The sequence below is a fragment of the Aethalodelphis obliquidens genome, unplaced genomic scaffold (genome assembly GCF_003676395.1).
Source record: "Aethalodelphis obliquidens isolate GAN/ISIS:26980383/991018 unplaced genomic scaffold, ASM367639v1 scaffold22, whole genome shotgun sequence".
In the NCBI taxonomy this organism is placed as follows: domain Eukaryota; kingdom Metazoa; phylum Chordata; class Mammalia; order Artiodactyla; family Delphinidae; genus Aethalodelphis; species Aethalodelphis obliquidens.
The window spans coordinates 26,107,264-26,133,494 of record NW_020837966.1 but is presented as its reverse complement, the minus strand read 5'-3'; the positions used below and the strand labels follow the sequence as shown (position 1 = coordinate 26,133,494).

General features: G+C 41.2%; 1 protein-coding gene across 7 annotated transcripts in view; it reads left to right on the top strand.

The window, feature by feature from the left end:
• Positions 1 to 26,231, top strand: part of SUMF1 (sulfatase modifying factor 1) — a 451,940-nt gene that overhangs the window by 41,486 nt on the left and 384,223 nt on the right. For all 7 annotated transcript variants that reach the window (XR_003435893.1, XR_003435891.1, XR_003435892.1 and 4 more), the window contains 3 exons: positions 12,306 to 12,388; positions 14,429 to 14,551; positions 15,305 to 15,419. Coding sequence is in view for 4 of the 7 variants with exons in the window: in XM_027121447.1 (XP_026977248.1) it covers positions 12,306 to 12,388; positions 14,429 to 14,551; positions 15,305 to 15,419 (321 nt within the window). In the remaining 3 variants the exon portion in view is untranslated. The remainder of the gene's footprint in view (positions 1 to 12,305; positions 12,389 to 14,428; positions 14,552 to 15,304; positions 15,420 to 26,231) is intronic.

The following is a 26,231-nucleotide window of genomic DNA, read 5'->3' as shown; positions in this document are numbered from 1 at the left end:
TATTTTCTATTTCTTCCTGGTTCAGTCTTGAAAGGTTATACCTTTCTAAGAATTTGTCCATTTCTTCCAGATTGTCCATTTTATTGGCATAGAGTTGCTTGTAGTAGTCTCTTAGGATGCTTTGTATTTCTGCGGTGTCTGTTGTAACTTCTTTTTCATTTCTAATTTTACTGATTTGAGTCCTCTCCCTCTTTTTCTTGATGAGTCTGGCTAATGATTTATCAATTTTGTTTATCTCCTCAAAGAACCAGCTTTTAGTTTTATTGATCTTTGCTATTGTATTCTTTGTTTCTATTTCATTTATTTTTGCTCTGATCTTTATGATTTCTTTCCTTCTGCTAACGTTGGGTTTTGTTTGTTCTTTTTTCTCTAGTTCCTTTAGGTGTAAGAGTACATGGTTTATTTGAGATGTTTCTTGTTTCTTGAGGTAGGCTTGTCTAGCTCTAACCTTCCCTCTTAGAACTGCTTTTGCTGCATCCCATAGGTTTTGGATCGCCGTGTTTTCATTGTCATGTGTTTCTCTGTATTTTTTGATTTCCTCTTTGATTTCTTCAGTGATCTCTTGGTTATTTAGTAACGTATTATTTAGCCTCCATGCGTTTGTGGTTTTTACGTTTATTTGCCTGTAATTCATTTCTAATCTCATAGCGTTGTGGTCAGACAAGATGCTGGATATGATTTCAATTTTCTTAAATTTACTGAGGCTTGATTTGTGACCCAAGATGTGATCTGTCCTGGGGAATGTTCCGTGTGCACTTGAGAAGAAAGTGTAATCTGCTGTTTTTGGATGGAATATCCTATAAATATGAATTAAATCTATGTGGTCCATTGTGTCATTTAAAGCTTCTGTTTCCTTATTTATTTTCATTTTGTATGATCTATCCATTCGTGTAAGTGAGGTGTTAAAGTCCCCCACTATTATTGTGTTACTGCCGATTTCCTCTTTTATACGTGTTAGCATTTGCCTTATGTATTCAGCTTCTCTTATGTTGGGTGCATATATATTTATAAGTGTTATATCTTCTTCTTGGATTGACCCCCTGATCATTATGTAGTATTCTTTCTTGTCTCTTGCAACATTCTTTATTTTAAAGTCTATTTTATCTGATATGAGTATTGCAACTCCAGCTTTCCTTTGTTTTCCATTTGCATGGTATATCTTTTTCCATCCCCTCACTTGCAGTCTGAATGTGTCCCTAGGTCTGAAGTGGGTCTCTTGTAGACAGCATATATATGGGTCTTGTTTTTGTATCCATTCAGCAATCCTGTGACTTTTGGTTGGAGCATTTAATCCATTTACGTTTAAGGTAATTATCGATTTGTATGTTCCTATTACCATTTTCTTAATTGTTTTGGATTTGTTTTTGTAGGTCGTTTTCTTCTCTTGTGTTTCCCACTTAGAGAAGTTCCTTTAGCATTTGTTGTAGAGCTGGTTTGGTGGTGCTGAATTCTCTTAGCGTTTGCTTGTCTGTAACGCTTTTGATTTCTCCATCGAATCTGAATGAGATCTTTGCTGGGTAGAGTAATCTTCGTTGTAGTTTCTTCCATTTCATCACTTTAAGTATATCATGCCTCGCCCTTCTGGCTTGTAGAATTTTTGCTGAGAAATCAGCTGTTAACCTTATGGGCGTGCCCTTTTATGTTATTTGTTGTTTTTCCTTTGCTGCTTTCAATAATTTTTCTTTGTCTTTAGTTTTTGCCAGTTTGATTACTATGTGTCTCTGTTTGTTTCTCCTTGGTTTATCCTGTATGGGACTCTCTGCACTTCCTGGTCTTGGGTGGCTATTTCCTCTCCCATGTTACGGAAGTTTTCGACTATAATCTCTTCAAATATTTTCTTGCGTCCTTTCTCTCTCTCTTCTCCTTTTGGGACCCCTATGATGTGAATGTTGTTGCGTTTAATGTTGTCCCAGAGGTCTCTTAGGCTGTCTTCATTTCTTTTCATTCTTTTTTCTTTATTCTATTCCACAGCACTGATTTCCACCATTCTGTCTTCCAGGTCACTTATCTGTTCTTCTGCCTCAGTTGTTCTGCTATTGAACCCTTCTAGTGTAGTTTTCATTTCAGTTACTGTATCGTTCATCTCTGTTTGTTCTTTAATTCTTGTATTCCTTTGTAAAACATTTTTTGCGTCTTCTCGATCTTTGCCTCTATTGTTTTTCCAAGGTCCTGGATCATCTTTACTATCATTATTCTGAATTATTTTTCTGGAAGGTTGCCTATCTCCACTTCATTTAGTTGTTTTTCTGGGGTTTTATATTGTTCCTTCATCTGGTACGTATCCCTCTGCTTTTTCTTGTTGTCTATCTTTCTGTGAATGTGGTTGTTGTTCCACAGGCTGCAGGATTGTATTTTTTCTTTCTTCTGCTGTCTGCCTGCTCCCTTAGGCTATTTTTTACACATTGTCTATAATGAGTGAGTCTATAGGATTTCTGCTACTCTCTTAAGGAAACGTAATGAATGTTTAGAGTATACCGATTGGTGTCATGGAATGCAGTGTATTCTAGCATGAGGAATTTCACTACGAACTGAAGCAAAAAGTATTGAGACATTTCAGATCTGCCTTAAATTTCTTAAATATTTGTACTCTGTTTGAAAAAGCATGGATTTTTCACTCTAATGTGTTCTATTAAGTAGTCGAGGTACCTGCTTTAGGATTTAATTTGAAATAAGCTGTCAGACTTGAGTACCTATCTATTTTCATGATGAATTTGTTTTTAGTCTTTATTTAAGCCTAGTTCTCAATTTTCTACATTTGTGTTAGGTGTTGAAGAAAGAGATTTTTACTCATTGTGTGCCTTCTATTCCATTTTATTCCTTTAGTTGCATTTGATTCTCATCCAGTTTTATTTATACTTCATGAATTTGAACAGATCTGTGATTTCTCATTGTTTCCTGGTGCCAGTTGAAAAATTCTCCCAGGCTCTTTTTATGGGGTAACTGTCATGTTTATACTGCGTTTCAAGAAATGTCCATCTTTTTAATTCTCTTGTCTAAATGCATTCAATTTTTAAAAGAACAGTTGTAAAGTCGTGAACTTGACATCTTTACACTTGAATGTGCATAATTACACAGTGCTCTTTTTCCTGTGCCGACTTCAATCTAGGCTGTGTGTGTATGAGAAGCATAATTTACCACTTGGCAAGAATAAAGGCACCTTTGCTGTCTTCCCCTTTTCTTTTCTTTAAGCTGTTACTACATGTATGGTTATGTCCCTAGGGAGAGGTGGGAAAAGATGTCTTTGCTCTCTGAAGTCCATTTCTCAAGGGGATATCAATACGCACAAGGATCCTATTTACATTGTAATTGGTTTCTGGCTGTCTGGTACAGCTGTTTCAACTTAAACCCAAGACAGTTGCTATGGAGATGGTTGACTTGAAATAGGTCAAGTTAAGTCCTTTTCTCCCTGGATATGAGGGAGTGCTGTAACTCAGCTAGAAATGTCTCAGTTGAACAGAATATATGTAGATGGGCAACCACATTCCCCACCCCCCCAACACCCAAATTTCTCTTTTTAGGCTGAGGCTTGTCACATATGCTAGTCCGATCATGTTGCTGCTGTGAATCTGGAAACAACACACCTGAAGACTATTTCTGTTAAAGAAAAGGAATGAGAGATGTCATAATTTGCAACGTAACCTTGAATTAACTGGCTCATATGACTCTCAAAAGGTGCTTATTTCATAAGTTCCTAGACATAGTAGAATAGCATTTATTTTCAAGACATGACCAGGCGTTCAAGAACAGTTTTTAAAAACATGGAGTTGAGGGGGACCTTCAAGATGGCAGAGGAGTAAGACGTGGAGATCACCTTCCTCCCCACAAATATATCAGAGATACATCTACATGTGGAACAACTCCTACAGAACATCTACTGAACGCTGGCAGAAGACCTCAGACCTCCCAAAAGGCAAGAAACTCTCCACGTGTCTGGGGAGGGCAAAAGAAAAATGAAAAAACAGACAAAAAACAGGGACAGGACCTGCACCTCTGGGAGGGAGCTGTAAAGGAGGAAAAGCTTCCACACACTAGGAAGCCCCTTAACTGGTGGAGACGGGGGGTGGTGGGGTGGGGAGCTTCAGAGCCACGGAGGATAGTGCAGCAACAGGGGTGCAGAGGGCAAAGCGGAGAGATTCCCGCACAAAGGATCGGTGCCGACCAGCACTCACCAGACCGAGAGGCTTGTCTGCTTACCCACTGGGGCAGGTGGGGGCTGGGAGCGGAGGCTCATGCTTTGGAGGTCAAATCCCAGGGAGAGGACTGGGGTTGGCTGCATGAACACAGCCTGCAGGGGGCTAGTGCACCACAGCTAGCCAGGAGGGAGTCCGGGAAAAAGTCTGGAGCTGCTGAAGAGGCAAGAGACAGTTGTTTCCAGGTGCGTGAGAAGAGGGGATTCAGAGCACCACCTAAAGGAGCTCTGGAGACGGGCACGAGCCACAGCTATCAGCATGGACCCCAGAGACGGGCATGAAGTGCTAAGGCTGCTGTTGCAGCCAGCAAGCCTGTGTGCAAGCACAGGTTACTATCCACACCTCTCCTCCCGGGAGCCTGTGCAGCACACCACTGCCAGGGTCCCGGGATCCAGGAACAACTTCCCTAGGAGAACACACAGCGTACCTCAGGCTGTTGCAACATTATGGCAGTCTCTGCTGCCGCAGGCTTGCCCCACATTCCATACCCCTCGCTCACCCTGGTCTGAGTGAGCCAGAGCCCCCTAATCAGCTGCTCCTTTAACCCCGACCTGTCTGGGCAAAGAACAGATGCCCTCAGGTGACCTACATGCAGAGTTGAGGCCAAATCCAAAGCTGAACCCCGGGAGCTGTGCGAACAAAGAAGAGAAAGGGAAATCTCTCCCAGCAGCCTCAGGAGCAGCAGATTAAATCTCCACAATCAACTTGATGTACCCTGCATCTGTGGAATACGTGAATAGACAACAAATCATCCCAACTTGAGGTGGTGGACTTTGGGAGCAACTGTGGACTTGTGGTTTGCTTTCTGCATCTAATTTGTTCCTGGTTTTATGTTTGTCTTAGTTTAGTATTTAGAGTTTATTATCATTGGTAGATTTGTTTATTGATTTGGTAGGTCTCTTATTTTTATATATACATATATATATATTTTTTTCCCTTTTTCTCTTTTTGTGAGTGTGTATGTCTATGCTTATTTGTGTGATGTTGTCTGTGTAGCTTTTCTTTTACCATTTTTCCTAGCGTTCTGTCTGTCCTTTTTCTTTTTTTTTTTCTAAGTATAGTTTTTAGCACTTGTTATTGGTGGATTTGTTTTTTGGTTTGGTTGCTCTCTTCTTTCTTTCTTTCTTGTGTTCTTTTTTTTATTACTTTTTAATTTTTTTATTTTTAATAATTTAAAAAAATTTTAATTTTAATAACTTTACTTTATTTTTCTTTCTTTTTTTTTCTCCCTTTTCTTCTGAGCCATTTGGCTGACAGGAGCTTGGTGCTCTGGCCAGGTGTCAGGCCTGTGCCTCTGAGGTAGGAGAGCCGAGTTCAGGACACTGGTCTACCAGAGACCTCCCAGCTCCATGTAATATCAAACAGCAAAAGCTCTCCCAGAGATCTCCATCTCATGGCTAAGACCCAGCTCCCCTCAATAACCAGCAAGCTACAGTGCTGGACACCATCTGCCAAACAACTAGCAAGACAGGAACACAACCCCACCCGTTAGCAGAGAGGCTGCCTAAAATCATAATAAGGTCACAGACACCCCAAAACACACCACTGAACGTTGTACTGTCCAACAGAAAGACAAGATCCAGCCTCATCCACCAGAACACAGGCACTAGTCCCCTCCACCAGGAAGCCTACACAGCCCACTGAACCAACGTTAGCCACTGGGGGCGGACATAAAAAACAATGGGAACTATGAACCTGCAGCCTGCGAAAAGGAGACCCCAAACACAGTAAGTTAAGCAAAATGAGAAGACAGAGGAACACACAGCAGATGAAGGAGCAAGATAAAAACCCACCAGACCTAACAAATGAAGAGGAAATAGGCAGTCTACCTGAAAAAGAATTCAGAGTAATGATAGTAAAGATGATCCAAAATATTGGAAATAGAATGGAGAAAATACAAGAAATGTTTAATGACAATGTAGAAGAACTAAAGAGCAAACAAACAATGATGAACAACACAATAAATGAAATTAAAACTTCTCTAGAAGGAATCAATAGCAGAATAACTGAGGGCGAAGAACGGATAAGTGACCTGGAAGATAAAATAGTGGAAATAACTACTGCAGAGCAAAATAAAGAAAAAAGAATGAAAAGAATTGAGGACAGTCTCAGAGACCTCTGGGACAACATTAAATGCACCAACATTCGAATTATAGGGGTCCCAGAAGAAGAAGAGAAAAAGAAAGGGACTGAGAAAATAGTTGAAGAGATTATAGTTGAAAAGTTCCCTAATATGGGAAAGGAAGCAGTCAATCAAGTCCAGGACGTGCAGAGAGTCCCGTACAGGGTAAATCCAAGGAGAAACACGCCAAGACACATATTAGTCAAACTATCAAACATTAAATACAAAGAAAAAATACTAAAAGCAGCAGGGAAAAACAACAAATAACATGCAAGAGAATCCCCATAATATTAACAGCTGATCTTTCAGCAGAAACTCTGCAAGCCAGAAGGGAGTGGCAGGACATATTTAAAGTGATGAAAGGGAAAAACCTACAACCAAGATTACTCTACCCAGCAAGGATCTCATTCAGATTCGATGGAGAAATTAAAACCTTTACAGACAAGCAGAAGCTAAGAGAATTCAGCACCACCAAACCAGCTTTACAACAAATGCTAAAGGAACTACTCTAGGCAGGAAACACAAGAGAAGGAAGAAGACCTACAATAACAAACTGAAAACAATTAAGAAAACGGTAATAGGAACACACATGTCAATAACTACCTTAAATGTAAATGGATTAAATGCTCCAACCAAAAGACATAGACTGGCTGAAGGGATACAAAAACAAGACCCATATATATGCTGTCTACAAGAGACCCACTTCAGACCTAGGGACACATTCAGACTGCAAGTGAGGGGATGGAAAAAGATATTCCATGCAAATGGAAAGCAAAAGAAAGCTGGAGTAGCAATTCTCATATCAGACAAAATACACTTTAAATTAAAGACTATTACAAGAGACAAAAAAGGACACTATATAATGATCAAGGGATCAATCCAAGAAGAAGATATAACAACTGTAAATATTTATGCATCCAACATAGGAGCACCTCAATACATAAGGCAAATACTAACAGCCATAAAAGGGGAAATCAAAAGTAATACAATCATAATACTGGGGGACTTTAACACCCCACTTTCACCAATGGACAGCTCATCCAAAATGAACATCAATAAGGAAACACAAGCTTTAAATGATACATTAAACACGATGGACTTAATTGATATTTATAGGACATTCCATCCAAAAACAACAGAACACACTTTCTTCTCAAGTGTTCATGGAACATGCTCCAGGATAGGTCATATCTTGGGTCACAAATTAAGCCTTGGTAAATTTAAGAAAATTGAAGTTATATCAAGTATCTTTTCCGTCCACAACACTATGAAACTAGATATCAATTACAGGAAAAAAATCTGTACAAAACACGAACACATGGAGGCTAAACAATACACTACTTAATAACCAAGATATCACTGAAGAAATCAAAGAGGAAATCGGACAATACCTAGAAACAAATGACAATGGAAACACGATGGCCCAAAACCTATGGGATGCAGCAAAGGCAGTTCTAAGAGGGAAGTTTATAGCAATACAATCCTACCTGCTTTTGCACAGCAAAGGAAAACGTAAACAAGGAGAAACGGCAACCCTCAGAATGGGAGAAAATATTTGCAAATGAAGCAACTGACAGAGGATTAATGTCCGAAATTTACAAGCAGCTCATGTAGCTCCATATCAAAAAAACAAACAACCCAATCCAAAAATGGGCAGAAGACCTAAATAGACATTTCTCCAAAGAAGATGTACAGATTGCCAACAAACACATGAAAGGATGCTCAACATCACTAATCATTAGAGAAATGCAAATCAAAACTACAATGAGGTATCACCTCACGCCAGTCAGAATGGCCATCATCAAAAAATCTACAAACAGTAAATGCCAGAGAGGGTGTGGAGAAAAGGGAACACTCTTGCACTGTTCGTGGGAATGTAAATTGATACAGCCACTATGGAGAACAGTATGGAGGTTCCTTAAAAAACTAAAAAGAGAACTACCATACGACCTAGCAATCCCACTCCTGGGCATATACCCTCAGAAAACCATAATTCAAAAGGAGTCATGTACCACAGTGTTCATTGCAGCTCTATTTACAATAGCCAGGATATGTAAGCAATCTAAGTGTCCATCAACAGATGAATGGATAAAGAAGATGTGGCCCATATATACAATGGAATATTACTCAGCCATAAAAAGAAACGAAATTGAGTTATTTGTAGTGAGGTGGATGGACGTTGAGTCTGTCATACAGAGTGAAGTAAGTCAGAAAGAGAAAAACAAATACCTTATGCTAACACGTGTATTTGGAATCTAAAAAAGAAAATGGTTCTGAAGAACCTATGGGCAGGACAGGAATAAAGACGCAAATGTAGAGAATGAACTTGAGGACAGGGGGAGGGGAAACGGTAAGCTGGGACGAAGTGAGAGAGTGGCATGGACATTATACACTACCAAATGTAAAATAGATGGCTAGTGGGAAGTAGCCACATAGCACTGGGAGATCAGCTCGGTGCTTTGTGACCTCCTAGTGGTGGGATAGGGAGGGTGGGAGGGAGACTCAAGAGGGAGGAGATATTGGGATATATGTTTATGTATAGCTGATTCACTTTGTTATACAGCAGAAACTAACACACCATTGTAAAGCAATTATACTCAAATAAAGATGCTAATAAATAAATAAATAAATAAAAACATGGAGTTAACAGTGATATTTGGAAGAAGGCACCTGGTGACACTTGATGGGATTTGCCATTAGTTTGGCCAGAAAGCATGGCTTTCCCAGGAAAACTTGGCTATGTTCTGTTGTGGGTGACTTTGATTACTTACCTTTCCTTCTTCATGTGTCCTATGTGGAAATGGTTCCTGACTCTGCATCTGACCATTACAATGGGGACTTACAGTCTTTCTGACAGGTGGCGATGCCGTTAGGTTCCCTTATAGGACCCGTAGCTTTGTCTTGTTTGGGGCATGTTGAATATGGGTACAGTTTTGGTTGTCATAGTTGGGTTGCGGGTAGGATGTTACTGGCATCTAGTGGGGAGGGGTCTGCGATGCGGCTGAGCATCCTACAACGCACGGGACAGCACCCCTCCAACAAGGAATTATGTGGCCTAATAAGTCAGTAGTGCTGCGGTGGTCTGTTTTCGATGGGTTGCTAAGAAATGTGAAAGATTTCATTCAAGAGTGATAGTGGGAGAAATGAAAAGCAGATATCTAGAAGGAGAGGCAAGTGTGTGTATATGACAGGGAGGAAGTTGAGTAGGAGCTATAGAAGTGATGTGTGTAAGGTGGTACCCGGACCCACCAATTTGAGTTTTGTAGATATTTTTGGAAGAAAATAAAATGCCTAGGTTCACACTTTGTATCCTGCTTTGTGTAGTTAACCATGTAAGATAAATATGTGCAATAAATAATTGAAAAACTCTCAATATACCGACTGTCTTAAGTCATACTCAGAGGATTCTGGGAGTTGAAGATCCCCTTTAGGAATTAGGCTTAGCTCCAGGCAGATAGTAGGTGCTTAGTAAATATTTGCAACCAGAGTGAGTTAAGGGGAAGAGGAGAGGGAAAGGGAATGGACTCAGAGGCCACTGGAGCAGCTGCCCTGGGTCTACCGCACACAAGCCAACTCCATGGAAGTTCCCTGTTGAAGAAGGTTGGGAACCGTGGAGGACTTCTGCCATTAAGACTTGTGTTCAGCTGTCTTTACTAAAGCTGTGCCTGTGTCTACCCTGGGATCCAGCAGTTCCACTCCACAGTATGCAATCAGCAGAAATGCTTATGCATATTTACTAAGTCATGAGCTTTCAAGAATGTTCACAGAAGTAGTACCATTCATAGTAGCCCAAACTGGAAGCTACCCAAATGCCCATCAGTAATAGAATAGATAAATAAATTTATTTTAAAAATTGCTAATGGACTTGAGGACATGGGGAGGGGAAAGGGTAAGCTGGGATGAAGTGAGAGAGTGGCATGGACATATATACACTACCAAATGTAAAACTGATAGCTAGTGGGAAGCAGCCGCATAGCACAGGGAGATCCGCTCGGTGCTTTGTGTCCACCTAGAGGGGTGGGATAGGGAGGGTGGGAGGGAGACGCAAGAGGGAGGAGATATGGGGATATATGTATATGTATAGCTGATTCACTTTGTTATACAGCAGAAACTAACACACCATTGTGTTAGCAATTATACTCCAATAAAGATGTTAAAAAAATTGCTAATGATGAAATATTTCAAAGCACAATAGGGTATAAGAAAAATAGGCATTCTAGTTCCTACCACCCAGATTTAACAAAGGTTAACATTTTTCCTGTTTGTTTTTTTTTCTTCTCTTTTTTTAAAATTTTTTATTTTTTATTTGAGAAATAGAACCTTCTGGTGGCCTTAGTGTTGGGGGTAGGGTAGAGGTGGGTGAGTGATGTAAAGATACTGGAATGTAAGAGTGGGATGACCTGGGCTTTCTCTGCAGGTCTTCCCTTGACATGGAATGAGTTACCTGTCACTGGCACCTAAACATCAAGCAGAGTAGTCAGCGAGAACATCTCCCCATTAAAGATTCCGCAGTACTACAGAAGGAATAGGAAGAAGCCATGCCTTTCACCTCTCCTGCTCTCTGAAAAATAAAACACTTTGCAGTAGTGTCCTTTAAGGACACAATGCCTCTTTCGTTGAAATATAAAAGAATTTGGCTTTTTCCATCAAATTGTGATTGGAATACCATGAATGTTTTGATTGCGCTGATGTGAAAAAAGAACAAGACAGGGTTTGGTGTTTTCAGTGATTGCTGTAATTGTTAGCAGGAACACATTCCCCCTTCTCTTCCACTCAGGCTGGCTCATCAGGACGCAGAGGATTGAGAGTAACATTGTCATGGGGATAACCTTGAGTCTGCTCTGGTTTATATTAGAAGAAACATTTGCAAACTTCTTTACTTAGTATTAGCATCATTGATGATGGTAATTTTTTTGTAACTCTCTTCCTGTCATGAGGCCCCTAGTTGAGACTGGTTCCCTTTACTGAGTGCTTGCTAAGTGCTAGGCATAGTCCTAAGCCCTGTGTGTATGTTCTGTTTCCTCCTGGTAATAACCCCTGAGGTAGGCATTGTTACTGTCTTCACCTACAAATGAGAAAACAGGTGTGGGGAGGTTGATTAGGTTACCAGGGGTCACCGTAGGAGTGGCAGAGCCATGAGTCACATCTCATTTTGCCTGACTCCAAAGCCACGTTCTCAATCAATCACTAAATGAGGGCCACTTGATTTTGGTATTTGGGTTAACAGAACTGTAAAGTAGGAGGTAAGGTTCTGGGAACAGGATCTGGGCTGACCACTTCCCAGTCCTATCTAATGCAGCCTCCTCTGAGTCTGAGGTAGGTGAGGCAGGCGGGCCTGCTCCCATTTCACAGATGAGGACTCTGGGGCCAGGCAAGCAGTGAACTTGCCCAGAGCCATACAACTATTGTTGGGCTGGAGATTAACCAGGGTCTTTTGAAAACACACTTCAGCTCTTTATGCTATGCTTCAGCTTGGTCTCTGGCTACCTCGGTTGACCTTCAGCCCGGCACTTAACTATAAGATTAATGCTTTTCACCATCTTTTAAATAGGAGGAGTACTACCTGTCTCACTTGTTAGAGATTATAGAGGGTTAGCTAGCAGCGTGTCTTTTAAAATTCTTGGAGACACACACCATTTAGATACGTATTTATTTAATCACTGTGGTGCTTTATGATGGGAGATAATGCTTTTGTTTTTTTTGGCCACAGCGTGTGGCTTGCTGGATCTTAGTTCCGCAACCAGGGATTGAACCTGGACCACAGCAGTGAAACATCAAGTCCTAACCAGTGGACCGCCAGAGAATTCCTGAGATAATGCTTATTTGTTAGATTTAGTTACATATAAATCTTTATTTTTGATATTCTGGTAAAGTTATTTGGTAAGTCAACTGGAAGTTGAAGACCTTAAGAGAGATATTTTTCTGCAGAGACTGAGTCAGTGTTTTTCTAGAGGCATCATAGCTAACCTCAGCTTATTCTGGGTTGCTTTGAGGTGGCAGCTGCTCCCTGGTGGTTACCTGTTAAAGGCGCTAACTGGAGACACCCAGAAGGGCCCGACTCTACTGTCCTGCACAGGTGAGGCTGGTGGGTCTTTCCCCAGATGACATGTTTCATTCCAAAATAGGTTCCTATGCTGTTGAAAAGAAACTCAGTGGCCGTCTTGTATAAAAGAGTGAGTATGAGAAACTCTACTGACTTGGTCGGTAGGAAAATAGGATGGCAGGAAATACTGTATGTACAGACCCAAACATAGCACCTAGCTCACAGAGAGCTCTTAATAAGTGGCCTTCCTCCTCCCTCATTTGGCCTGTCAGAGGGTTCCCTCTTGGAGATTTTTTCCCCCTTTGACAGGCCTATTACAAATCTTATGACATGTTTAACCTTTACAACTTGTCTGTTTGCTCTCCCTCATGAGTGGGTCATTGAGAGGAAGGAGACCATCTGTCTTACAGATAAGTGGTGGTGTCCTGCCAGGTGGCCGCGGTAGAAGCTCATCCCTTGGGTTTAGGACTCACGTTGTCTCCAGTCCTGGACTGACATACTTTGAAGCCACCGTCTGACCGAAAAACCACAGAGCTGCAAGTCGGTCAGCAAGTCTCCAGGGTGGCAAAGAAATAATTATCTCAAGCAAAAATGGATAGCACTTTAAGCCCTGAAGACGCAGAAAGGTTTGGGTCAGGACTCAGCATCTCAACAGCCCAAGAACACTGTTCTCCTAACCCAATTTTTCAGATGGGATTTTTGAGCTTCTATTTTTGACAACATTCCCAGTTATTGACCTCATTGTCAGGAATCTGGAAGTACGTGAAGTTCAGCTTTAGGGATATAGCCCCTTGAAAACGTCAGAAATCTTTCAAAGCCTGAGGTGGTAGCCTCTGTGGTAGAAATAGGCCATGACGTGGATAGTTGTAGGATTCTTGGGTACCTCAGGTTGACGGCCTCTTAGGTCCCAATTATTATCTTCTTTCCTGAATTTAATAGTAGAAGAAAAAGTGAAGGGTAGAAGGAAAACTGAGAGTGGAATGTATTATATCCACTGAGTGAGTCCTTCTTCTGAGAAAAGTGCATGTCTTAATATCAGTGTTGAAAACAGTGACTGGCATGTAATAGGTACTCAATAAACGCTTTTAAAGAATAAGTGAAAGTTGTGGTGTAATTACTGTAGGGAATTCAAAGATGCTTAAGAAATAGCCTAGGAATGTAGAGTCCACCTGAGAAAGAGTGAGCAGGGAATTAAAGTTATCTGGTGCTGGGTAAATATGTTTATCCCCTTACTCTCAAACTTTCCCCCTAACCTTCCCTACCCCTCTATACCTTTAGAAAAAATAAAGATTTATTTGGAATCTGCTAGATTCCTCACTTGCTAGAGTGAGGCACATATAGCTGACTCATCTATAGCAGAAAGAGACAAAGTTTAAGGCCAAGTATCACAGATTGGATTCTCTGGAAACAGATGCTTAGATAGAGCTTGGTGTGAAGAATATTTGTATAAGGGGATCCACACCTGTGGAAGGGATGGGGAGGAAACAGGATTGGGCAGAGGGAGAAGCCAAGACTACAGTGCAGGTCCAGGACATCCCACCCAGTCCTTGGGGCTCTGGGGTATAAATGACGCGTAGGATTTAGCTATGGTGAACTCACACGGCTGCGCCTTTATGCCCCTGCCGTGGTTGGTCCTTGCTGGCTGTAAGGCGGCTCTTTGCAGCTCTCCTAAAGGAGCCGAGAGCTGGAAGCTTCTGCTGATGCCACGCCCAGCAGCTGGAAAATCATTCCTTCCTCATAGGGGGATCTGGCTGGTGCGTCTCCACACCTACTGCACCAAGTGAGATTCTCTGGGGGTCCAGGCCTGCATGCAAAGTGAAGAAATGTTTTGAGTCTTGTTCCAAGTGGGATCATAACCTCTTTGGGAGCCTGGGATGTCAGAAACCCGTGGTAGAGGGTGACAGATGTGACCCGGCTGGGGCTGGATTTGGGGACCAGGCTCACCTCAGCATCACAGATTGAGGTGAAGGTGCTGATGGGCACTTTGCTGAAGCCGGTCCTGCTGGTTCCTGTTCCTGTTCCTGTTCCTGTTCTGGTTCCTGCCCTGCTCACTCTGCTCTCGCTGTTCCCCAGGCCAGATCACCCGGTTCTTCACGTCTCCTGGAACGATGCCGTCGCCTACTGCACATGGGCCGGGAAGCGGTTGCCCACGGAAGCCGAGTGGGAATACAGCTGTCGAGGAGGCCTGCAAAATAGGTACTTGGAGGGTCTCGTCTTTGCCTAACAGTATGTGGACCTTTTTCTAAATCTACGGAACTTACTTTGGCTGGACAGTTGATTTAAAACCACAGCCAGATCGCAGCTTACTCCTGCTGGGCTTTCTTCCTGCCCGTGAAGTTACTTTGGAAACATGGATGCAGGGATCACCACCCCCTGACAGTCTCCCAAAGCCATGTGTGTGGTGAGGTGGGCTACGGCAATTGAGCCCCCATCCCCGTGTCACATAGTCCTCCTTAGAGCCTCCTGGCAGGCTGCCTTGCTTTTTGGATTTTCTTATTTTAGGCATCTCCTGAAGCAGCAATATATCTTTTGCTTCCAGAGCCATGAGACAGAAAACTCATGTTTGGGTCACATCTAGGAAAGGTTCCTTAAAATAACGAAGGCTTTATAAAAAAGTGCGGTGTGATGTTGCCTGATCATGCTTCCATATAAGTCCAGGATGATGTCTGCTTTCCCAGCCTCCTATAAGCCCTTCTTTTAGTTCTGTGATTTATTTCAGGCCTCCTGAGTCCTCGGGAGAGACCAAGGTTGTTGTGAACTTGACATGAACTGGTTGTGCGGAAGTTAAAAAAAAATCCTGATTAAAAGCTTTATGTATTTTTTTTTTTTAAAAATAGCTCACTCGGAACAAGCAAGCAATGTTCTCTCTTTCACTGCCTTCCTCCTCTTGACTTTCGTCCAGAAGCCTGTGTCTGTTTGACAGGCTGATGCCTGTGTCTCTTCTGACAGACTCTTCCCCTGGGGCAACAGACTGCAGCCGAAGGGCCAACATTATGCCAACATTTGGCAGGGCGAGTTTCCTGTGACCAACACCGGAGAGGACGGCTTTCGAGGGACTGCGCCTGTGAGTAGCGAGGCTTGTGACGGATGGCGGCGGCTGCAGCGCACCGAGAAACCACCAGCAATGAGTGAAAGCGCTGCTCGCTCTCTGCCCCACGTGCTGCCCCCTTCCTGCCTCCGTCCACCACCGCACGTAGCAAATACTAATAATTAACCAGACGTTCTTTTTCTGTAACACCTTTTTCCTTCCGATTCCATAACACTTGTTGTGGAAACTTTGAAAAAACAAGAAGTGTACAGAGGAGAAAATTGAAAGGATCTGGAATCCTACCCCCCAGAGATAGGTAACCCCTGTTAACGTTTAGGTGCATTTCCCCCCATTCGTCTCCTATGTTGATGATGCTCCTAATGGCTAGTAGTTAGTGAGCACTTGCAGAGTGCCAGGCATGTTGCTGAGCCATTTGCATGAATTATCTCATTTAATGTCTCTTCAGCTCTGTAAGGTAGGTACTGTTATCCCCATTTTCCAGGTGAGCATTCTGAGGCACACAGAGGTTAACTAACTTGCCCAAGGTTATACAGCTGGAAAGCAGCACAGCTGGGATTTGAACCAGGTCGGTTTGTTTTCAAAGGCCATGCTCTTAACTACCATAGATGCCAGCATAAATGTTTCTGGTGTATATGTGCCTATATATTTTTTACATATTGCTTTTGGGTCATACTATAATATTTAAAATCCTACTGTTTTTCCCTGTGTAATATCAGCAACATTTTATCTGTCATTAGCAGTTCTTCACAAATACATGTCTTTTAGCAGCTGGATAACTTGTCATTTGAATGAACCCTAATTTATTTACCTCTTATTTTTGCAAATTTATATCTGTTTTTCTGCTAAACAACAATGAACATCTTATGCATAGATATTAAATTGTATCTCTGATGATTTTTTAAAACATTATTATTGGAATATAGTTGATTTACAATGTTGTGTTAGTTTCTGCTATACAGCAGAGTGAATCAATTATACATATACATATATCCACTCTTTTTTAGATTTGTTTTCCACGTAGGTCATTACAGAGTATTGAGAAGAGTTCCCTGTGCTATACAGTAGGTCCTTATTAGTCTGATGATTTTTTAAAAGATAGATTCCTAACAGTGAAATTAGTGAGTCAAAGACTAGAAAACTTTCTTCATAAGGGTTTCAGATATATAACCAAACTCTTTTCCAGACTGTGTATCGCAAGTTTCCCTCCATGAGTGTTCCTTTCTTTCTGCTCTTTTGTCAGCAAAACCATACATTAATGAAGCAATGTTAAAAGCATTTCGTTTTCTCTCTTTTTTTTTTTAAACATCTTTATTGGAGTATAATTGCTTTACAATGGTGTGTTAGTTTCTGCTTTATAACATAGTGAATCAGCTATACATTTACATATATCCCCATATCACCTCCCTCTTGCATCTCTCTCCCACCCTCCCTATCCCACCCCTCTAGGTGGACACAAAGCACTGAGCTGATCTCCCTGTGCTATGTGGCTGCTTCCCACTAGCCATCTGTTTTACATTTGGTAGTATATATAAGATCATGCCACTCTCTCACTTCGTCACAGTTTACCCTTTCCCCTCCCCATGTCCTCAAGTCCATTCTCTACGTCTGCGTCTTTATTCCAGTACTGCCCCTCGGTTTTTCAGAACCTTTTTTTTTTTTTAGATTCCATATATATATATGTTAGCATACGGTATTTGTCTTTCTCTTTCTGACTTACTTCACTTTGTATGACAGACTCTAGGTCCATCCACCTCATTACAAATAGCTCAATTTCGTTTCTTTTTATGGCTGAGTAATATTCCATTGTATATATGTGCCACATCTTCTTTATCCGTTCATCTGTCGATGGACACTTAGGTTGTTTCCAACTCCGGGCTATTTTAAATAGAGCTGCAATGAACATTGTGGTACATGACTCTTTTTGAATTATGGTTTTCTCAGGGTATATGCCCAGTAGTGGGATTGCTGGGTCGTATGGTAGTTGTATTTGTAGTTTTTAAAGGAACCTCCATACTGTTCTCCGTAGTGGCTGTACCAGTTCACATTCCCACCAGCAGTGCAAGAGGGTTCCCTTTTCTCCACACCCTCTCCAGCATTTATTGTTTCTAGATTTTTTGATGATGGCCATTCTGACTGTTGTGAGATGATATCTCATTGTAGTTTTGATTTGCATTTTGCTAATGATTAATGATGTTGAGCATTCTTTCATGTGTTTGTTGGCAGTCTGTATATCTTCTTTGGAGAAATGTCTATTTAGGTCTTCTGCCCATTTTTGGATTGGGTTGTTTGTTTTTTTGTTATTGAGCTGCATGAGCTGCTTATAAATTTTGGAAATTAATCCTTTGTCAGTTGCTTCATTTGAAAATATTTTCTCCCATTCTGAGGGTTGTCTTTTGGTCTTGTTAATGGTTTCCTTTGCTGTGCAAAAGCTGTGAAGTTTCATTAGGTCCCATTTGTTTATTTTTGTTTTTATTTCCATTTCTCTAGGAGGAGGGTCAAAAAGGATCTTGTTGTGATTTATGTCATAGAGTGTTCTGCCTATTTTTTCCTCTAAGAGTTTGATAGTTTCTGGCCTTAAATTTAGGTCTTTAATCCATTTTGAGCTTATTTTTGTGTATGGTGTTAGGGAGTGATCTAATCTCATACTTTTACATGTACCTGTCCAGTTTTCCCAGCACCACTTATTGAAGAGGCTGTCCTTTCTCCACTGTACATTCCTGCCTCCTTTATCAAAGATAAGGTGACCATATGTGTGTGGGTTTATCTCTGGGCTTTCTAGCCTGTTCCATTGATCTATCTTTCTGTTTTTGTGCCAGTACCATACTGTCTTGATTACTGTAGCTGTGTAGTATAGTCTGAAGTCCGGGAGCCTGATTCCTCCAGCTCCGTTTTTCGTTCTCAAGATTGCTTTGGCTATTCGGGGTCTTTTGTGTTTCCATACAAATTGTGAAATTTTTTGTTCTAGTTCTGTGAAAAATGCCAGTGGTAGTTTGATAGGGATTGCACTGAATCAGTAGATTGCTTTGGGTAGTAGAGTCATTTTCACAATGTTGATTCTTCCAATCCAAAAACATGGTATATCTCTGCATCTATTTGTATCACCTTTAATTTCTTTCATCAGTGTCTTATAATTTTCTGCATACAGGTCTTTTGTCTCCTTAGGTAGGTTTATTCCTAGATATTTTATTCTTTTTGTTGCAATGGTAAGTGGCAGTATTTTCTTGATTTCACTTTCAGATTTTTCATCATTAGTGTATAGGAATGTAAGAGATTTCTGTGCATTAATTTTGTATCCTGCTACTTTACCAAATTCATTGATTAGTTCTAGTAGTTTTCTGGTAGCCTCTTTAGGATTCTCTATGTATAGTATCATGTCATCTGCAAACAGTGACAGCTTTACTTCTTCTTTTCCGATTTGGATTCCTTTTATTTCCTTTTCTTCTCTGATTGCTGTGGCTAAAACTTCCAAAGCTATGTTGAATAAGAGTGGTGAGAATGGGCAACCTTGTCTTGTTCCTGATCTTAGTGGAATGGTTTCAGTTTTTCACCATTGAGGAAGATGTTGGCTGTGGATTTGTCATATATGGCCTTTATTATGTTGAGGAAAGTTCCCCCTATGCCTACTTTCTGCAGAGTTTTTATCATAAATGGGTGTTGGATTTTGTCAAAAGCTTTTTCTGCATCTACTGAGATGATCATATGGTTTTTCTCCTTCAATTTGTGAATCTGGTGTATCATGTTGATTGATTTGCATATATTGAAGAATCCTTGCATTCCTGGAATAAACCCCACTTGATCATGGTGTATGATCCTTTTAATGTGCTGTTTGATTCTGTTTGCTAGTATTTTATTGAGGAATTTTGCATCTGTGTTCATCAGTAATATTGGCCTGTAGTTTTCTTTCTTTGTGACATCCTTGTCTGGTTTTGGTATCAGGGTGATGGTGGCCTCATAGAATGAGTTTGGGAGTGTTCCTCCCTCTGCTATATTTTGAAAGAATTTGAGAAGGATAGGTGTTAGCTCTTCTCTAAATGTTTGATAGAATTTGCCTTTGAAGCCATCTGGTCCTGGGCTTTTGTTTGTTGGAAGATTTTTAATCACAGTTTCAATTTCAGTGCTTGTGATTGGTCTGTTCATATTTTCTATTTCTTGCTGATTCAGTCTTGGCAGGTTGTGCATTTCTAAGAATTTGTTTATTTCTTCCAGGTTGTCCATTTTATTGGCAATGAGTTGCTTGTAGTAATCTCTCGTGATCTTTTGTATTTCTGCAGTGTCAGTTGTTACTTCCTCTTTTTCATTTCTAATTCTATTGATTTGAGTCTTCTCCCTTTTTTTCTTGATGAGTCCGGCTAATGATTTATCAATTTTGTTTATCTTCTCAAAGAACCAGCTTTTAGTTTTATTTATCTTTGCTATCGTTTCCTTCATTTCTTTTTCATTTATTTCTTATCTGATTTTTATGATTTCTTTCCTTCTGCTAACTTTGGGGTTTTTTTGTTCTTCTTTCTCTAATTGCTTTAGGTGCAAGGTTAGGTTGTTTATTCGAGATGTTTCCTGTTTCTTATGGTAGGATTGTATTGCTATAAACTTCCCTCTTAGAACTGCTTTTGCTGCATCCCATAGGTTTTGGGTCGTCGTGTCTCCATTGTCATTTGTTTCTAGGTATTTTTTGATTTTCTCTTTGATTTCTTCAGTGATCACTTCGTTATTAAGTAGTGTATTGTTTAGCCTCCACGTGTTTGTATTTTTTACAGATCTTTTCCTGTAATTGATATCTAGTCTCAGAGCATTGTGGTCGGAAAAGATACTTGATACAATTTCAGTTTTCTTAAATTTACCAAGGCTTAATTTGTGACCCAAGATATGATATATCCTGGAGAATGTTCCATGAGCACTTGAGAAAAATGTGTATTCTGTTGTTTTTGGATGGAATGTCCTTAAATATCAATTAAGTCCATCTTGTTTAATGTATCATTTAAAGCTTGTGTTTCCGTATTTATTTTTATTTGGATGATCTGTCCATTGGTGAAAGTGGGGTGTTAAAGTCCCCAACTATGAATGTGTTACTGTCCATTTCCCCTTTTATGGCTGTTAGTATTTGCCTTATGTATTGAGGTGCTCCTATGTTGGGTGCATAAATATTTACAATTGTTATATCTTCTTCTTGGATCGATCCCTTGATCATTATGTAGTGTCCTTCTTTGTCTCTTCTGATAGTCTTTATTTTAAAGTCTATTTTGTCTGATATGAGAATTGCTACTCCAGCTTTCTTTTGATTTCCATTTGCATGGAATATCTTTTTCCATACCCTTACTTTCAGTCTGTATGTGTCTCTAGGTTTGAAGTGGGTTTCTTGTAGACAGCATATATATGGGTCTTGTTTTTGTATCCATTCAAGCAGTCTGTGTCTTTTGGTGGGAGCATTTAGTCCATTTACATTTAAGGGAATTATCGATATGTATGTTCCTATTCCCATTTGCTTAACTGTTTTGGGTTCGTTATTGTAGGTCTTTTCCTTCTCTTGTGTTTCTTGCCTAGGGAAGTTCCTTTAGCATTTGTTGTAAAGCTGGTTTGGTGGTGCTGAACTCTCTCTCCTTTTGCTTGTCTGTAAAGCTTTTAATTTCTCCATCAAATCTGAATGAGATCCTTGCTGGGTAGAGTAATCTTGGTTTCAGGTTTTTCTCCTTCATCACTTTATATTAGTCCTGCCAGTCCCTTCTGGCTTGCAGAGTTTGTGCTGAAAGATCAGCTGTTAACCTCATGGGGATTCCCTTGTGTGTTATTTATTGTTTTTCCCTGCTGCTTTTAATATGTTTTCTTTGTATTTAATTTTTGACAGTTTGATTAGTATGTGTCTTGGTGTATTTCTCCTTGGATTTATCCTGTATGGGACTCTCTGTGCTTCCTGGACTTGATTAACTATTTCCTTTCCCATATTAGGGAAGTTTTCAACTGTAATCTCTTCAAATATTTTCTCAGTCCCTTTCTTTTTCTCTTCTTCTTCTGGAACCCCTGTAATTCAAATGTTGGTGCGTTTAATGTTGTCCCAGAGGTGTCTGAGACTGTCCTCACTTCTTTTCATTCTTTTTTCTTTATTCTGCTCTGCAGTTGTTATTTCCACTATTTTATCTTCCAGGTCACTTATCCATTCTTCTGCCTCAGTTATTCTGCTATTGATCCCATCTAGAGTATTTTTAATTTCATTTATTGTGTTGTTCATCATTCCTTGTTTCATCTTTAGTTCTTCTACGTCCTTGTTAAATGTTTCTTGCACTTAGTCTATTCTATTTCCAAGACTTTGGATCATCTTGACTATCATTATTCTGAATTCTTTTTCAGGTAGACTGCCTATTTCCTCTTCATTTGTTAGGTCTGGTGGGTTTTTATCTTGCTCCTTCATCTGCTGTGAGTTTTTCTGTCTTCTCCTTTTCTTATCTTACTGTTTTTGGGGTCTTGGGGTCTCCTTTTTGCAGGCTGCGGGTTCGTAGTTCCCGTTGTTTTTGGTGTCTGTCCCCAGTGGCTAAAGTTGTTTCAGTGGGTTGTGTAAGCTTCCTGGTGGAGGGGACTAGTGCCTGTGTTCTGGTGGATGAGGCTGGATCTTGTCTTTCTGGTGGGCAGGTCCACGTCTGGTGGTGTGTTTTGGGGTGTCTGTGGACTTAGTATGATTTTAGGCAGCCTCTCTGCTAATGGTTGGGGTTGTATTCCTGCCTTGCTAGTTGTTTGGCATAGGGTGTCCAGCACTGTAGCCTGCTGGTTGTTGTGTGAAGCTGGGTGCTGGTGTAGAGATGGAGATCTCTGGGAGATTTTTGCTGTTTGATATTACGTGGATCTGGGAGGTCTCTTGTGGACCACTGTCCTGAAGTTGGCTCTCCCACCTCAGATGCACAGCACTGACTTCTGGCTGCAGCACCAAGAGCCTTTCATCCACATGGCTCAGAATAAAAGGGACAAAAAGTAGAAAGAATGAAAGGCAGAAAGAAAGAAAGAAAGAAAGAAAGGAAGAAAGAAAGGAAGAAAGAAGGGATGGAGGGAGGGAGGGAGGGAGGGAGGAAGGAAGGAGGGAAGGAAGGAAAGAAAGAAAGAAAGAAGATAAAATAAAGTAAGATTAAATAAAGTTATTAAAATAAAAAATAATTGTTAAGAAAAAAATTTTTATTAAAAAGAAAAAAAATGGACAGATAGAACCCTAGGATAAATGGTGGAAGCAAAGCTATACAGACAAAACTCACACAGAAGCATATACATACTCACAAAAAGAGGAAAAGGGGAAAAAGTAATAAATCTTGCTCTCAAAGTCCACCTCCTCAATTTGGGATGATTTGTAGTCTATTCATGTACTCCACAGATGCAGGGTACATCAAGTTGATTGTGGAGTTTTAATCCACTGCTTCTGAGGCTGCTGGGAGAGATTTCCCTTTGTTTTCTTTGTTCTCATAGCACCCGTGGCTCAGCTTTGGATTTGGCCCCGCCTCTGCCTGTAGGTGGCCGGAGGGCATCAGTTCTTCGCTCAGACAGGACGGGGTTAAAAGAGCAGCTGCTTCGGGGACTCTGGCTCACTCAGGCCGGGGGGAAGAGAGGGGTACGGAGTGCGGGGCGAGCCCGCGGGGGCAGAGGCTGGCGTGACGTCGCACCAGCCTGAGGCGCGCTGTGCGTTCTCCCGGGGAAGTTGTCCCTGGATCCCAGGACCCTGGCAGTGGCGGGCTGCACAGGCTCCCCGGAAGGGGGGTGTGGAGCGTAACCTGTGCTCGCACACAGGCTTCTTGGTGGCGGCAGCAGCCGCCTTAGCGTCTCATGCGTGTCTCTGGGGTCCGCGCTTTTAGCCGTGGCTCGCGCCCGTCTCTGGAGCTCCTTTAAGCAGCGCTCTTAATCCCCTCTCCTTGCGCACCAGGAAACAAAGAGGGAAGAAAAAGTCTCTTGCCTCTTAGGCAGGTCCAGACTTTTCTCCGGACTCCCTCCCGGCTAGCTGTGGTGCACTAATCCCCTGCAGGCTGTGTTCACGCCGCCAACCCCAGTCCTCTCCCTGCGCTCCGACCGAAGCCCGAGCCTCAGCTCCCAGCCCCGCCCGCCCCGGCGGGTGAGCAGACAAGCCTGTCGGCCTGGTAAGTGCTGGGCGGCCCCTATCCTCTGCAGGAATCTCTCTGCTTTGCCCTCGGCATCCCTGTTGCTGTGCTCTCCTCTACGGCTCCGAAGCTTTCCCCCTCCGCCACCCACAGTCTCCGCCCACGAAGGGGCTTCCTAGTGTGTGGAAAGCTTTCCTCCTTCACGGCTCCCTCCCACTGGTGTAGGTCCCGTCCCTATCCTTTTACCTCTGTTTATTCTTTTTCCCTACCCAGGTACGTGGGGACTTTCTTGCCTTTTGGGAGGTCTGAGGTCTTCTGCTATCGTTCAGTAGGTGTTCTGTAGGAGTTGTTTCATGTGTAGATGTATTTCTGGTGTATCTGTGGGGAGGAAGGTGATCTCTGCGTCTTACTCTTCCGCCATCTTCCCCTCATCCGCCTGTTTGTAGATTTTTTGATGATGGCCATTCTGACTGGTGTGAGGTGATACCTCATTGTAGTTTTGATTTGCATTTCTCTAATGATTAGGGATGTTCAGCATTCTTTCATGTGTTTGTTGGCAGTCTGTATATATTCTTTGGAGAAATGTCTATTTAGGTCTTCTGCCCATTTTTGGATTGGGTTGTTTGGTTTTTTGTTATTGAGCTGCATGAGCTGCTTGTAAATTTTGGAGATTAATCCTTTGTCAGTTGCTTCATTTGCAAATATTTTCTCCCACTCTGAGGGTTGCCTTTTCTTCTTGTTTATGTTTTCCTTTGCAAAAGCTTTTAAGTTTCATTAGGTCCCATTTGTTTATTTTTGTTTTTATTTCCATTTCTCTAAGACGTGGGTCAAAAAGGATATTGTTGTGATTTATGTCATAGAGTGTTCTGCCTTTGTTTTCCTCTAAGAGTTTGATAGTTTCTGGCCTTACATTTAGGTCTTTAATCCATTTGGAGTTTATTTTTGTGTATGGTGTTAGGGAGTGTTCTAATTTCATTGTTTTACATGTAGCTGTCCAGTTTTCCCAGCACCACTTATTGAAGAGGCTGTCTTTTCTCCATTGTATATTCTTACCTCCTTTATCAAAAATAAGGTGACCATAGGTGCATGGGTGTATGTGTGGGCTTTCTATCCTGTTCCATTGATCTATCTTTCTGTTTTTGTGCCAGTACCATACTGTCTTGATTACTGTAGCTTTGTAGTATAGTCTGAAGTCCAGGAGCCTGATTCCTCCAGCTCTATTTTTCTTTCTCAAGATTGCTTTGGCTATTCAGGGTCTTCTGTGTTTCCATACAAATTGTGAAATTTTTTGTTCTAGTTCTGTCAAAAATGCCATTGGTAGTTTGATAGGGATTGCATTGAATCTCTAGATTGCTTTGGGTAGTAGAGTCCTTTTCACAATGTTGATTCTTCCAATCCAAAAACATGGTATATCTCTTCATCTGTTTGTGTCATCTTTAATTTCTTTCATCAGTGTCTTATAGTTTTCGACGTACAGGTCTTTTGTCTCCTTAGGTAGGTTTATTCCCAGGTTTTTTTTTTTTTTTTTTTTGCAGTACGCGGGCCTCTCACTGTTGTGGCCTCTCCCATTGTGGAGCACAGGCTCCGGACGTGCAGGCCCAGCAGCCATGGCTCAGGGACCCAGCCAGTCCGCGGCATGTGGGATCTTCCTGGACCAGGGCACGAACCCATGTCCCCTGCATCGGCAGGCGGACTCCCAACCACTGCGCCACCAGGGAAGCCCGTATTCCTAGGTATTTTATTCTTTTTGTTGCAGTGGTAAATGGGAGTGTTTTCTTGATTTCACTTTCAGATTTTTCATCATTAGTGTATAGAAATGCAAGAGATTTCTGTGCATTAATTTTGTATCCTGCTACTTTACCAAATTCATTGATTAGCTTGAGTAGTTTTCTGGTAGTGTCTTTAGGATTCTTTATGTATAGTATCATGTCATCTGCAAGCAGTGACAGCTTTACTTTTTCTTTTCCGATTTTATTTTTATTTCTTTTATTTCTTTTTCTTCTCTGATTGCTGTGGCTAAAACTTCCAAAACTATGTTGAATAAGAGTGGTGAGAGTGGGCAACCTTGTCTTGTTCCTGATCTTAGTGGAAATGGTTTCAGGTTTTCATCATTGAGAACGATGATGGCTGTGGGTTTGTCATATATGGCCTTTATTATGTTAAAGAAAGTTCCATCTATGCCTACTTTGTGGAGGGTTTTTATCATAAATCAGTGTTGAATTTTGTCGAAAGCTTTTTCTGCATCTATTGTGATGATCGTATGGTTTTTATCCTTCAGTTAGTTAATATGGTTTATCACATTGACTGATTTGCATATATTGAAGAATCCTTGCATTCCTGGGATAAACCCCACTTGATCATGGTGCATGATCCTTTTAATGTGGTGTTGGATTCTGTTTGCTAGTATTTTGTTGAGGATTTTTGCATCTGTGTTCATCAGTGATACTGGCCTGTAGTTTTCTTTCTTTGTGACATCTTTGTCTGGTGTTGGTATCAGGGTGCTGGTGGCCTCATAGAATGAATTTCGGAATGTTCCTCCCTCTGCTATATTTTGGAAGAGTTTGAAAAGGATATGTGTCGTTTTCTCTTAACACAGTCAGGAAAGATGTCTTGTGGCGAGGAAGTAGCACCTTACTGGGTTTGTTGTTACAGAGAATAATTTTCTTTCAACAATCTTTCAAACAGTTGTCATTTTTAAAATATTTGTATTTTTGTTTCAGACAAATATGATTCTTCCAAAATTTATTTATGAATGTAGCACACATAT